The 16251-nt window shown below is 41.1% G+C and overlaps 1 protein-coding gene across 3 annotated transcripts in view; it reads right to left on the reverse strand.

Moving 5' to 3' along the window:
* Nucleotides 1-1063: 1063 nt before the first annotated feature.
* LOC117743032 (transcription factor COE1-like) overlaps nt 1064-16251 on the reverse strand; it is an 83306-nt gene continuing 68118 nt past the window's right edge. For 2 of the 3 annotated variants that reach the window (XM_034550762.1, XM_034550760.1), the window contains exons 12-17: nt 13629-13694; nt 13348-13510; nt 12508-12690; nt 11209-11406; nt 9737-9805; nt 8007-8212 (exon numbers count right to left, since the gene is read on the reverse strand). In XM_034550762.1, the coding sequence (XP_034406653.1) occupies nt 9738-9805; nt 11209-11406; nt 12508-12690; nt 13348-13510; nt 13629-13694 (678 nt within the window). In that variant the 3' untranslated portion in view covers nt 8007-8212; nt 9737. Of the gene's footprint in view, nt 1639-8006; nt 8213-9736; nt 9806-11208; nt 11407-12507; nt 12691-13347; nt 13511-13628; nt 13695-16251 lie in introns of those variants that run through there. The other variant, XM_034550761.1, reaches the window with a different exon arrangement.

The raw sequence follows: 16251 nt of genomic DNA on the forward strand, positions 1-16251 counted from the left end.
AGGACAAAATACCATCACTGATCTGTTTTGACCAAATATTTTCTGGTTCGAGTACAACTAAGAACACAAAACACTGAATCTGTGCTTGTTGTAGACTTGAATGGCGTTGCGCCGCTGCAGATTGAATTTATGGGAAACAAGCTGGTTCAGTTCATTCATTACACCGTTTGCTATAGTGAACAATCGACTAGCTACACTTGTGAGTGTTGGTTTTCTCTTAACACTATTTTTTCAAGATTGTGCATTGGTATGTGAGAATTGCCAATTGGCAGTTCAAATCAGCATTTATTATTTTTTAACATAAAATCTATATAATAATGGGATTCCTTTGTTACCATTTAATGACAATTACCAAAGCTGAGAACCTTCAAGAACAATGTCTCCAAAAAACAGGAATCTTACTTGTGTTCAGCTGTATGATCTGTTTGTATATGTTACATCTTACATGTGAAAAGAGGTGGTGGTATCAAGTCACAAAAGGAAAGGTCAAACTAATTGTAAACTACAAAGATACTCAGTCTTCTGTCCACAACAAGCATCTTTCTCTTTCTCCTGTGTTTGCTCTCACGTGTACTCTGACATGCGATGTGCTATCACAGCCTCCTGCTGTCAGCTGCTTGGCAGAAGCTTTTCATGCTGAAGCTCAGACCGGATTCAGTGTTTCTGCAAGGTGAACAGAAACTCACGGCCGAGGCATTTGGCTTTTATGTCTGGCCTTTAACAAGTCGGCTGGACTCGAGCACTGCCAACACACTGTGTGTGGTCTGTGTGTGTGAGATGCCTGAGATGATTGGGGTAGGCATTACTCCTGGTGGGATGTGAAGATATCATATCCACAATTTGTGGTCCGACACGCACATGCACACATGATCAACAGGATGATATCATCATCAATCATCCCTGTCAATCATCACGCATTTCTGGGCATCGGCTCATTGATAATCTCATCTTCCTGGCAGAGGGTGATGTCATCAGGTAGTAAGTGATGATGTCGCAGGTCCAAATTAAAAGTGACTAAGAAAGAGCACGCTGACCACTTCATTCTTCACAGATCATCAACTGGAAACAAAAGAGGATGCTGGAGAGGAATTTAATAAAATCAATAGAGTCCAAGACGAGAGCCGAACAAACAGAACCAATTCATGTTTCTGTTGTTTAGGTGAAGGAGTTAGAGAAAAAAGTCAGCAAAATACATTGATTAACGGACATTCATGGTCCCCTGAAGATGAATTGTAATCACTTGATGATACCCTGACTATTTAGAGATCCAATTGCATCCTAGCATGTTGTTTTTTTTACTTAAAATACTTATTTGCACCTCATTTTTAAGTTGATATTGTTAAGGATAAACTCCGATATGATTTACGGATATCATAAAAATGAATCTTAAGTCCTAAAATCCAACAGTACATCTTTTTAGTTGATTTGTATTATTGTTTTTTCCAAACCCAGTTTTTCTTGCTTTTTACAGTTTATAATACATGTTCTGCTACCAGGAGGAAGCCAACATAATGTATCACTTGCAGCTAATAACCACAGTGTGGACATTATGTGACAGGCATCTGCTGCCTTAAATCAGAAGTATGATCGCTGTATTGTCACATTTTGTCCGAGGCCCCCAGGGGAAGATGCCATCACCTGTGAGGGAGGAGAAAAGAGAGAGGTGATAATGTGTAAAAGAAGAGGACGAAGATGGATGGAGGAAGAGCAGGAAAATAAAAATAAGGAGGCAGATGTGAATATATTCATGGGAAATGGATTAGACGCAGGAGAGAGAGATAATTGTTTGGAGTATTCGTTCCAAGTCCCAGCTCAATTTCAAACCCTCCATTTAAGTGAGTGGGTATGAGTGTGTTTCAGTATGTGTGTAAGTGTGTGTTACAAGTGCTTTTGGAGTGGCACCAGTGAAAGGGTGTCATCGCCTGTACTTAGCTTTCGCACTTCTCATTCAAATGCACAAGCCACACACACGCACACACACACACACACACACACACACACACACACACACAGTGGTGAGATTTCACTGTTCTTTAGCTCTCGATTGTTAAATCATACAGCAACATCCCCATACTATCGAGAGAAGACTCCATTACCACTCACCCTCGTACACACAATCATCATGTCATCTTCTCCTCTTCCTCCATCTCCCACTCATCCTCATATTTATCCTGTCCCTCATCCTTTTATGTTCTGCTCTCATAAACCAGATGCCTCTTTCCTCATTCCCTCACTTTTTCTTTCACGGGCTTCTTGCATTTAAACAAACCGTCAACCTCAACCACCTGAAAATGACCGTATACGATATTTCAGCTGTGGCCTCAAGACCACATACTGTATGTTAATGTTCAAGAGAGAAAGCCCTCTGGCCCTGGACCTCCAGGCAAAGCTCAAACTGAACATTGCAGCATGAAGCTAGCACATAGAGGCGAACCTTTCCAAAACCTTATCGCCTCACAGGTATAAAAGAGACACAAAAGAGGAGGTTTTTGACACATCAGTATGGCAGGGGGACAAGGAGCACTCATGCACTGGGATCCGCAGATTTATATAAACTATATTCATATAGAGTATCAATCTAGCAAGGTAATTGATTACTTATCAAAGTATAATTTAACAAATGCACAGTGAAAAGTAGGAAAGCTTGCTTATCAAATGTGCATGTTTTACAACAGCAGCAGTCTCCCCCTCACGTGAGGTCAAAGCTGCTCTGTTCACTTTTCACTGTCCGGCGTTGCTGCTGTTTGAAATGTTCCGGTCACATTCTTGATTTTGAAACCTCAAAAGAAAAGCTCACTGTCAGCATGTACAGCCTGTCTACATAACGGGTTTGAATCCAGCTGAAGGAGGAAGGGGGAGAGAGGGGATTAGCATGTGTGTACGTGTGTGTGTGGGTGTGTGCATCTGTGTGTGTGTGTGGTTCCTCCTGATGGGGTTAAGAGCAACGGGAGTGTGATGTGGTGATGGAGGGAGGATGAGGGATAAAAGAAGAGGAGAGGGGAGAACATTTTTAGAGAGGGGAGATCCATTAGCTAATGGATGTCTTCAGTCCTGTCGCGTCAGACTTATCGCACACACACACACACACACACACACACACGCACACACACGCACATAGGCAACAAGCTATCGAACTGGTGGTTTGTTGTGAATGTGTGCAGTTAGCGCTCCAAAAGATTCAACTCATCAAAACGAGGCCATAAATAATCCCAAATTCAACTCGATGAAACGAAAACGCAGATGTGTGTTCACACTCTAATACATTAATGTGTGTGCGTGTGTGTGTGCCATTAGACAGAAACTAATTGGTGTCAATAAGACATCTGTGGCTCCTCTTTGATTAAGCCTGCAGGCTAAGAATAGGAGAATAACACCTCTCTCTCTCTCTCACACACACACACACACACACACAAACACACGCACACACACAGCCTGTGGTTGTGCTGATAGCTAACTCCAGGCAGGGCCCATCTGTCTCATTACAGAAATGGTTCTCACTAGAGAATTTGTATTGTTTATGAACACACACACACACACACACACACACACACACACACTCAGTGTGTGTGTGACCACATCGCTGGCAGTGCTGGTATCCTTGCTCAACATCAGAGCTGCTGGAGACAGAAACAGATTGACGTGACAGCAGAATGGAGGAGAAATAGAGAGAAAAGATTTAAATAATAATACAAATATACCCACACTCTTGAGTTTTACAACTTATTGTGTAACAGTTTGACCCAGAAGCCTCTCTGGCTGTGTGATCTTTAGTGGAATAGAGTTTAACATTTGAACAGTCAAGAAGAAGTTCATAGTCATATTTAAACTATTTTATCTCACTTTTTATTCTATAGATTTGTTTTTTTGTGCACTACCCTCAATGTCTTATTATCTTTTCAGGAGTCAGCTGTAAAGCACTTTTGACAGCACTGATCTATACATATTTTTTGTAAATATGGGTCAAAGTCACCGTTGTCAAACTCAACAGCAGACTGCAAAAGAAAAATACATCTGATATGCATGTATTTATTGTGTTATGACACTGATACACACCTGAAGCCTCACGTCTGTCAGGTGAGGCTGTTATTGAGCTGATATTGTGTGAAACTGTGACCAAGGCATTAGATATACTTAAGTCAGCGGTCAAGCAGCAACTCTTCCACAGCATGGAAGGCATCACATTGACTTCATCTTCCACTTCTTGTTCTGCAGGTTTGATTCCCAACATTAATCCTAAGAATTAATCAAGTGCTGTTTCAGAAACACGCTGAATGATAAAGGAATTCACTTTTTTTTTGGACTCACTGTTCATTCAACATTGAACCCTCTTTCAGTGCATGTCTTTAACACTCCTGTCCCTCTCTAACGTCATCATCATCTGCAGGTAAAGTAAAGGGAAGTAGTATATCAAGACTGAACTGGACATATAATTTGGTCTTTCTAAGAAGTGAATGTCCCAAACAAACATAGGGCCTCAAAGTTGGGACCTGAGATTATAAACTCAAACTGGTTTATTTTTACGTGAAGGGTCCACAAACTAAAAGCAACCTAGATACAGCCCATCTAAAGGAAGACAACGTGACTCCCATCAGTTCCTATAGAGGATGCAGGCGGTTGATACAGGTGAGCTGAATCTCGGTGACGACCTGACTCCTCCCTACAGGCTCCTGTGGAGAGACGCTGGAAAGGAAACGACATCGGCGTATCTCAATTCCCTTAATTGCCTCCTCACTTGCGTCTTCTCCTTGCATGTGTAGCTCTCCACGTCACGCTGCAATTTGAGTGACAGTGATGAGCAACAAAGTGAAAAAAACGACTCCTTTTTCACAGAGAAGAAAGAACTTTAATTAAATATAGAGAATCAAAAGTTATTTTGCACTTCAAAGTTTACAATTAAAAAAAGAATCAACATTATCATCTTTACAGTAGTTTCCTCTGTACTCTTCCCCTCCACACTGATACTGCTGATACATGTGTGTATGGATGATGACCACTACTGTGAGCCTGAACGCAGACGAGCCATGATAACTTTACCGTTGCTGGACAAGTGCTTCGGATCATACTTCTATTAACCCTCTATGTAGTCCTTCCTGTACAGGTATTTATATATGTACTATCAAAAGAAAAACATCCTTCAACTTTAAAACATCACATTTTTCTTTCAGAGAAACATGATGACACACTCAGACACACAGTCGCAGGCACACAAACAGAAAAGTGGTCTCCAGACCCATATTTGAGATAAAATAAATAGGTGGCTCATTTTGTGACGTAAAGAAAGAGGGCAAACATCCAGATTATTAAAAGCACAATCCAAACAAGGTGGAGGAGGGAAATGAACGGAGGAAGGGAGCAAAGAGGACAGAAACCCTGGCTGAAGCAGGAGAAAGCCTTCATGAAGCAGCTCTGTTCCATCTTCAAATTCCTCACATGGAAGACAAACACAGACAATCATAAAGACATATTTATGAACTCTACACCTAGATAACACAACTAAATTATGCAAATTTTAACATTGATATGAACAACATTGTGACAAAATAAAAAATCTCCTCCTGCTTTTCTGAATTACAAATGAAAAAATAAAATAAATGACAGCATGGCTTATTTTAGTTTGATTGAAATTAGCAGTGGAAGTATGGCTTTTGATAATCAGACACTATAATACAAAACAAAAAAGATTATTAACGTTCAAATATTTAAACATGAGAGACAGATCAAGGGAAACGAGGGAACGCTTTCTGAAATGTTGCCAATTTATTATTGTTATTTTATAATTAAATAATTGTCTTTCTTTCATCAAATTCTTAAAAATTATTGTTTATGGCTCCAAAGACGTTTCTGAAGCTACTGACGTCTGGCTGAGGGGGGGGGGGGGGGGGGGGGGGGGGGGGGGGGGTTACTTATTTAGTATAGATTTGAAAATGTCGGGATGTTTAGGATTTTCTTCCCTTTTTTATCGAGCACTAACATTCAGGCCGGATCCCCTCAGGCAGGAGTTATGAATGATTCATCTTCATCAAATGAGAGAAGTTTACTTCATTAACATGTGATGCCAGTTAGGTTTTTCTGTCCACATTTTAAAATAGTTTAACATGAACCTGATGACAGACAGACTGCAGCAGGTCTGAAAACAACAGCGACAGTTGAACATTGTACGACATTCTTACATGTATGACACAAACAAACAAATAGCGTTGAAGCTGCGGCATAAGACTGTGTAGGCAGTAATGTCTCAAATAAGGGCTTTGGCAAAATTAACATTATCATCAATTAATTAAGACTGTTGAACCACACACACTGCAGTGACTTTCACAACAAATCATCAGCTACTCTTCGTGCGAATTTAAGACATGTCGCTGGCTAATTGTCCTGCGCTGCAAAAAAAAAGACATGGACATCTTTACCTCTTGGAGAAGTGCAACATGGGATGCAAAATGGTGAAATGGTGTTCTTTGAATTAAAGTTGCACTGTAAAAAAGGAACTGAACTCAGGAGCAGATTTAACAACAAATTGACTTTAGGTGAATAGATTTTAAGCAGCTTGATCTCACCACAATACGTGAAATGACCATGATCTCTTAACAGCATCTTAGGTGGAGGTGGTAATGTGTTATAATGATGGGCTGGCACCATGGAAACAATGTCAACGGAAAGTCAACTAAGATCCCTCTTTATGATGTTCACACACATTTCCAGGTTCAGCAGAAATATCTTTTAATAGATTCAGTAATCTTAAACCAAGCCATAAAGTTTTCGTAAGTAGTTTTGATGCCTGAACCTAGATTGTTATTAATCTTAACACATTATGTGGTCATTTCCCGTACTTCTGTGAGATCACGTTGATTTTAAGACTCAGTTAAAGACTTAATGACATTCTTTGCAGCGCAGCATTCAAGTCACACCGCTCGATTATTTTCTCACTCAAATTCTCAGTCCCACCAGGTGAGTGTTCGGGTAACGAAGGAAACACAATCAGATTGGCCGGCTGATTGCAGGAAGAAAATAAGAAACACAGCAAACCCAAAGAAAAACAAACCACAAACAAGGATGGATGTATTAAGACAATATATGATACATATATATTTGAGAAGGCAACTCTCACAACAAAATCAAAGTCAAAATGGCAGCAGTCTTTAAGACGTGTTCCCCCTCTCATAGAGGTTGCTGTGGCCGACTATATAACAGATCATGTGGTAACAGGGCCGACAGAGAAGCTGCTGTTGGCACCCGGTGGTCACAAACTCACACACTTATGTGGCCTTTCTATAGTTAGCTCATCAAATCTATCCTGAATCACTCGACTTTCGCTCTTGAATCGTGGTGTAAATAATTTTTTTCCTGGTTTGTGAAGTGACATAATTGTGTTTCTCTCTGCGCCGTCTGTTGACAGAAAGAAGTAGTGAAGAAGATGTACGTGCTCAAAGCAAGCATGGGGATTTCTTGATTGGCTAAAACTGCAGCAGGCGGGAAGCATCTCGATCCTTCAGCTGATCGATTAAATGCAGAGGAAGACCTCGCTGTCTGAGTGTTTGCGCTGACGGTAGTGTGGATTTGGCAATAAGAAGTGAAAGTGTGTGTCTGGTTTGGCTTGTCGGCTGGATTTGACCCTGTATGAATCCTGCAGCATCATCATCATCATCATCATCATCATCATCATCATCATCATCATCATCCCCCTCATCATCAGGTATTCTTCACATTATATTCCTTCATTAAAGACCGCACTTCATAAATAGAAAATCCCTCATGTGAGATACAGATAGAAGATGATTATCACACGTTGACTGTTGCACAAAAACAAAAAAAACAAGTCACTCAAGGGATGAAATGGATTATTTTCAAAATAAATACACTTCCTGTGTCCGTGGAGATACATAATGTAGGCGTGGCCGTTCTCCTATAAAGCATCAAGGTGTACAAAGTCTAAACAACTTATTTCTTTGCAAATAGTCTTTGTTTATTTGTTCTTCGTCTGTTTTTCTTGCTGTTGTTTTTGTGTTAGAAAGGGCCTGAGTTGGGTTTGTTCCTTCAGATCGGGACAGTTGCTTCCATCCCCGACCGGAGTCTGACTCACATCGAAACCCTCCGCAGGGATCGGTGTGAATGTGCTTGGTTCATCTCGCACAGTCACACACACGCACGCACGCACGCACGCACGTACACACACACGCACACTTTTACATGGGTGGAACGATCATTCCTGGGATTGCTGTTGGGTGGAAAAACAAACAGAGGGAGAGAAGGAGGAAAGAGAAAAAACTTTTAAAGCACAGCCAAATATTTTTCATCGTCATAAATTCCTTCATAAATATATCAATATGTCTTCCCATCTGTGCAGCTGTGTGTCTGCAGCGACATTTAATACATCAATAGACAAATAAATCAGAAAAATCAAGCAGGGACATTACACATACACACACACACACACATACACACACACACACACACACACACACATTTAATTGTGCGAGGGAACAGTTGGTGTATTTCATTGTATGTTTGTGTGTGTGCGCCTGAAAGATTGCATCATGGTGCATTTAAACCCAAGGGATGGGTGTCAACATGTGAGAGGCAGAGTCCAGCCAGGACACTTATTGACATAATGCATTCCCTAGAACTTTACGCTCACCTTGACCACCACAATTAAATGCCCGACCCAACCCTTACCCTCACCTAAACCTAATTCTAACTTGAACCTTCAAACCAAGTCTCAACCCTCAAACAAACTTTTGAACCTCCGTCTCAAAGTGAGGGCTGGCCAAAATGTCCTCACTTTGAAGGTCGAGAACTTAAATTGGCCCTCACAAAGACTGATGTACAGGTACATGCACACACAGAAGAAAGACACAATAAATATAGTTTCATATTTCATGGCATAAAGATAATAATTAATTGTTAGTACCAGCATGAACTCTAAAAATTGTATATGTATGTATGTAAAGTGTATGGAACCCTCTGTTCATACACATACACACACACACACACACACACACACACACACACACACACACACACACACACACACACACACTATAGGACAGGTATACTGCCAGTATAAACTGTCAAGTGAGTCGAACAGCTGTCATTGTTGATCGCTCCCTGGTAAGCTGCCAGTGTGTGATCACCGAGTGTGTGTGACAGAGGAAAGTGTGTGTGTATATCTGTAAGTGGGGAGTGTTTATTTCAGCTGTGCTTTGAGGATGAGCTTTGAGTTCCCACACCTCCGCACATGCTCTGTCTCTACACACACACACACACACACACACACACACACAAGGAGCAAGCACAAATGTTCACACAGGCACACACAGCTAAACAAAGCCAGCAATGTTGAGAAATAAATCCATGTGCCAAATGTTCATTTCTTGTCTCTGTGTCTCTGTAAATATCTAACTTCCTGTCTTTTCCCCCAGCCAATAGGAAGACAGGGAGGCGTCACTCGGCAACATAATGGCTAGTTCTGTGCTGTGGATGAGTTGTGGATGGAAAAGGTAAGGTGAAATAGGATGGAGAGGCGATGATGAGACTTAAGGTAGATGGGAAGAAGTAGACAAGATAGACGAGTAAAGTATGACATGTAAGAGATGTTGGGTTAGTAAAATCAGGAAGGTGAGGGGAAGATAATTCAGAGATATAAGATATTACTTTATTGAAATTATTCAGTTTACTAATTTAAAAGTTGCAAAAACAATTAGTCAACAGAGATAAAGGAAAATATAGTTGAGGGACATACTTCAGGTGAAGGCCAGGCCTTGTAGAGAGTTGGCTGTTGAGTACTTGCTCGAGTCCACAAATGTTTGATCTAGTAGAGAAACAGGCAGGAGAGAGAGAGAGAGAGGGAGAGGGAGGGGGGGGAATAGCAAAGGAATGGTGTTAAGTCAGTGGAATATAACAAGGGAAGGTTTAAAGTCAGAGAGGGGAGAAATAATGAAAATAAAACTGTCCAAAAGGTGAAGCAGTGTAAGAAGCACAAGAAAAAAAACATTATCTCCCCCATGAGAATCATAACATCGCTCGTGTGTGTCCATGTGTCTGTGCGTCTCTGGCTAATTCAAATTCTGCTGCAGCGAACTGCATAATATTTTGAATATCCAGTTATGGTTGCATGCTTAAGGACCTCTTGTGGTCACACTTTCTCTAAACACCTTTTATTGCCTGGTTTATAATGCCATTGACTGTCTTTTGACTCTTCACCTACTAACCCTCCCCAGCCCCGGCCATCAGGTGATGAAGACTGCTGAGTGCATCGTCGCAACTCAGCCGCTGCTACTCGTGTTTTTGGTTTGATTGTAGACGTGAACGACGACTCTGAGACGTTTGTTCCCGGTACATCAATGCTTTTTTAGAGTACCTTAGCCAATTGTGGCTTGTATTTATTAAATCCGAATTGGTCGTTGGTAATAACGAAGTTTCTTACAAAAGATAACTTGGTTGTTAGTCAAAACAACCTATGTTGACATTAAGAAGCCAATGTGAATGTAGCATGATGGATGGATGAGAGCGCATGGCCTTCACACTGAAAACTGTGTTCTGTGTCCTGATATCTCAGATTGTGATGACAAGTTTAACAGAGAAATCAATCGGAACAATGTAAAAGTATTTTGTTGTTTTAGGATGCTAGAATGCTGATATTTAACAATATTACAATATTTCTATGTTCATCATCTTATTGTAGCGTTTTAGCATGTAAGCATTTGCTACTTAGAAATAAACACAATGCTAATGACAATTTCATTAGCGTTGCAGGTATTTTGTCATTAACCAACGTACTGGAAAAATTGGACAAAACTAGATAAACTATACACAATGATCAGTAAATTATTAGGATTGATTCTGAGGGAGCATATGCATGTTTTAAATGTCATGGCAATTCATTGAATAGCTGTTGAGACGTTTCACTAAAAACACAAATCTGAACCACATAGCGCTCGAGGAAACGTTGGAGAATCACCACATTTATTAGGATTCACCCTTTAGGTAACACGAATGACTCAAATGTCCCTGCAATCCATCTAATGGTTGTTAACATATTTCTGTCTGGATCAAAATAGTGGACTGACATCAGAACTAAACATAGAGGATGCTCCAACTGTTTATCAGACAATAATGTGGACCATAACAGGGACTCTAACGGCTGGATATATGTCGTGGAAGTCCTCCTGCTGAGCATTCTCTGACTGACTGGCTGTTGTCATGGCAAATTACCTTGGAGCCCGTTGCCGTTGGAGCTGGTACATGAGAGCGGAGGGGAGGAGGAGGGCCTGACCACTGGAGCGAAGGCAGACTTCTGCTTAACGGCCGCCGACACCATGTTGGCTGGAGAGAAGGAGAAGACGCCAGAAGAGGAGGAGCAGTTGGAGGGGAGAGAGGTGGAGGAGGCCATAGTGGGGCTAGATGGGACAACTGGGGTGGCGGTAATCAAATGTTTGAAGGAAGAGAGGAGGAATGAGGAAAAAAAGAGAAGAAGAGATGTGGGATAATGAATGAAAGGGTGGATTAAGGATGAAGGGTGAGAATAAAGGCGAGAGATTATGGTTACTTCATTGAACTTCACGCTTCAATTTATTGTTTCAGTAATTACAGTTGAAACTCTCAACATTATGCGAGACATGTTGATACAGACAATGTTTTTAAGATGTTATGTCAAAGAAGTTTGACTTTGAAACTGTCCTTTTGAGAATATACTATATAGCCAGAAGCAAAGACACCCCCGTCCACATATCTTTGTCTTCTTTAGTCTTGAGCTGTTTTCATGGTTTGGACTCTTTAGTTCTAATGAGGGGAAACAGTTTGGGAAAGGCCCTTTTGTGTTTTAACGTGATAACGCCACTACAAACAAATTCAGGAAGAAATAGTTTGGTGTGAAAGAACACCAAACATCTTTAGGATAAATTCAAACAACCGAACTGTGAGCCAAACTGGTGCTTGAACTCACTGAAGCTCTAAATCGAACAAAATCCCTGCAGGCAAGATCCCAAATCGTCAGAAGGTTCCACTCTTCTCGTCGTCATCGCCAATGAGAAAATTACCAGCAAACAAACAACATCTCAGATCTATCTGAATCCCTCATTCTGCCCTCCCTCTCTCTTGCTTTCTGCTAAATGGAAAAGAGATGCAATTAACCGACCGAGAGAAAAGAGGCGTGGCTGTCAGATGAAAGGAAGCGAGGAAAGGAGGTAGGAGATGGTAGGAGGACAAAATGGAGTTGGTGATTGTTTTTAAATACAGAGACCGAAAGCCTCACGGGGGAATCTTTATTCGTCAGACGTGAGACTTTCACTCCCTGTCCACAGCCGTGTGTAGGGACAGCATGTAAGATTTCTATGAGTGTGTGCAATTATTAGCACCTGTTATCAAACTGGTTGCTATGTAACTGCATTTTGAAGTGGCTTGATGGCAGCTAAAAGAACTGTAAAATACCTAGCTGATAGCTTGTAAAACATATATTCCTCTAATGTGTAGCGTGTGATTGCCAGTGGAGTAAAGGCAGACATGGACACTCACTAGCATAAGGCGAGTTGGCTGCAGAGCCGTTGAGGAACGTAGGCGAGCCTCCCAGGTTGGTCATGCCGGTGTTGTTAGCGTAGCCGTTCATGGTGCTGGTGACAGAAGTGTAGCTGGTCTGCTGCGGCGTGGAGCTGGGCACGTAACCGTGAGGAGACACACTACTGCTGCTGCGCACGAAACCTGCAGGAAGAGTGGAGGAGAGGAAGAGGAGCATGTGGTGATTGGACAGTTGGTCGAAGTGATGTGAACACAGATCATACATGACATGAAGTAAACTGGTTGGACTTGTATATGAAATATAAGTGAAGTGAGGTTAACTTTGGAAATGAGAGAAACTTTACAGGTTAAAAAAATATTGCTGAGCAGTTGAAGGATTTATGGTGGCCGTTAGAATATGACATAACCTGTCAGGGAGACCACGCAGGACACAAGATGTAATGGTCAATTTTGAGATTTTGGGCTAAATTTCTCTTAAACTCACCAAAAGTTAGAATTAGATAATGCCTCATTTGGATATTTGAACTTTCAGAAAATGTGTATAACAACTGGATTCCTTTGCTAGCCATTCATCAAAAACCACAACGCAGTTTAGCTGACAACACAACACAAAAACACATCTATATTAATACATTTTCTGGAACAAGAACTATTCTTTGATCATAACACAAGAGGCAAGTTTTTTAATCAGATTCTATGAATTTCTTTGTGAATATCTTGAATTTCTTTGAAAGAGAACATAAAGGTATTCTGTGTTTCTGGGTGGTGACGTGTGATTGATAAACTCATTTCCATTTAAATGAACCTACACTATGATGATTAAAACTTTTAAAGCCTTACCCTGATTGACCTGTGGGGGTTCGGAGACGTTGACGGACAGCTGCCCAGTGAAGGAGTTGACCCCCATCATGCCGCTGTGGGTGGAGCCTGAGAGCTGGGTGTGTCCTCGAGGAACGCTGTAGAGAGCTTCTGCAATGTCAGCCGCGCGTTTCAAAATGATCTCCTACAGGAAGAGAAAAAGCACAAAAGAATGAATACCACAAACAGGACGACTAAAATACCACTTTCATTCTCTTTTTTTGCTTTCCTTATCGATGTGTGCACGAGTGTGTGCTCCTTACCTGGTTATTATGTGGCAAACCATAAAGGGCTTCTACCAAGTCGGCTGCTCTCTTTAAAATAACCTCCTGTGAGAAAAAGAGTGAAAAAGAAGAGGGTAAAACTTGCCTCAGTTTGTATACAAATATCACGTGTAATGTAGTAAAAACATTGAAATAAAAATAACCACCAGTAAGGTACATCATGGTTTTAGACAATAAAAACAGACAAACAATCAAAACAAACAAACACAGAATAACATGTAAACATTATACAAGTTATAAATAAAACACGTGCAATTATTCGCCCTTCTTCTGCTTTCCCATTTTCACCTTTTCTCCACATCTCTCTTCATCCCGCTTTGCATCCACATTGTGAATTGTCTTTCCTATTTTCCCCACCCACCAAACCCTCTACAATTCTCTATTTTTCCCAGTCTCTCCATTGTTTCTCCCCTCCTTCTCAACCACCCGCCCTCTCAGTCTCTCGACTCCCACCCCGGGGTCTAACGTGTCTTGTTTAACAGTTAATGTGTTGTCGTTTCCACAGTGTGAGGCCGCCTGGCGAGAGAGAGAAAATTACTCTGTGCTTCACAGTATTAACCTGCACTGTGTGACACACACACACACACGGTTGGCTGCATGTGTTCTCTTTTGAATGTGTGCCTTGTGGAACATATTGCGTCTCCATCAGTGTGTGTGTGTGTGCGTGAGGATATGAGAGGTCACAGAGGCAGTGAGCAGTTTTAGTGTGCCTCTCTCCATGGTGCTAAATTCAATCTTTTACACATTAATATGGCCAGTCCGGGTCTCTGTTAACCTCTCATTATTATACTGGCGAGCTGAGTGTCTCTCTGTCTCTCTCACTCACACACACACACACACACACACACACACACACACACACACACACACACACACACTCACTCACTCACTCTCTCGCTCTCACAGAAACATGATCCTGAATGTGCGAGCGGTTCCAGTAAGGCAGTAGCTGATAAACGGGAAGGAAAGATGATCCTCTGGTAACATCATCATTATCAGGTCTGCAGGCCTCCGCTACTAAATCACTCAAAACCCTGCCTGCTGCGATCTATGCACGTTAAATTCTTTTCATATTTAGAAACAAAGCTACTCACATCGCCTAATTAATCTCTCGCAGATTGCGTCTGTAAATAAGAAAGCATTGTTTGTCGGATTACCTCCTGCTCAAAACAAATGAATAGTGCTTCCAGCTGCTTTGTGTTTGTATGCATGAGAATGAAAGTGTTGTTGTTGATCATCATTTATGTTTCAAAACTGATTGGAAAGTCTAAATTAATTTGACTTTGGCATCCTAACCTTTTAAGTATACCTTTTGGGTATCAATTCCAACAGTTGAACTGACTTAGAGCCATTATATAACATGTTTTGTTCATCTCCTGGATGTCATGATGTGCACGTCAATACTTACTACGTGCCTCGGGTAAAAGTAAGATGCTTGAGAAAAAGTGTTTTACAAATCAGATATAAAGTTATGACTTAATTTCAATGTCTATAGGTTCAAAATAAATATTAAAATATAGTATTTGACATCTTGACATCTAAACTACTTTGAAACTAAATTTAGTCCAAGGACGTAAGCTCATTATTGACCTTGGAAATAGTAGTTAGACAAGATTATCTTAATTTAAGTTCCCCCTACTTTCTTTTTTCAAGCGTATCATGGTCTTCTTCAATAGCTCAGTAAGAGCACACATTCACTCCAATTTTGTGTTGGGATTGACCCTCTCCTTCATTGACCCTCTGCTTCCTGGGTTTAGGTAGTGATGAATTATGACAACAGTGACAGAAACCAACTCTGAAATGTGTCGTTTTTTAATCACAGATTGCTGCATTTTTCTTTGATTCCTGTAATTGCTGAAACAAAGCCTGATTTTAAAGCGTTAAAAGAAAATCCTTTGTCTTGATGTGATCGTCCTACATTGTCTTTATCTGTTATGCACGTGACATGTACCCAGCATTGTTGTGACTTGTCAGTCTTTATAAAACAATCATCAAGACTAAAGCCTTTGAGTTTATTCAAATCATCATCAAGTCTTGTTTAGTATAATTTATTATCGTCCGTGTCAGGTAAATATGCCGACAGATCGAAACAATGGATGAGAAAGAAAATGCAGATCTGATGGCAGAGAGAAGGAATAACTGGAGGTGTCTCGATGCTTTTACTGTCTGAGTTATGACCAGCTCTAATGTGATAACCATACACACACACTCACACACACACACACACACACACACACACACACACACACACACACACACACACACACACACACACACACACACACACACACACACACACACACACACACACACACACACACACACACACTGTATGCATTAGGACCAGGAAATGCTGAGCTGAGTATCTGTGAAGTCAGATGTGTGTGTGTGGTGTTCGTGTGCCGGCCCAGCACAGACATGACACACACATGACTTATTCCTCCCTAATGCTGGTACATTAGTCGCTTGATCCGCTTCTAATGTCCCATTAGGGATGCCGTACACGCAGGGTCACACCTCGCACCGAGATGATGTCATACTGCACATGTCGACTCAGATGTGGGAGACAATCACACACACGCACACACACACACACACGCAC

Source organism: Cyclopterus lumpus, chromosome 14 (genome assembly GCF_009769545.1).
Source record: "Cyclopterus lumpus isolate fCycLum1 chromosome 14, fCycLum1.pri, whole genome shotgun sequence".
In the NCBI taxonomy this organism is placed as follows: Eukaryota; Metazoa; Chordata; class Actinopteri; order Perciformes; family Cyclopteridae; genus Cyclopterus; species Cyclopterus lumpus.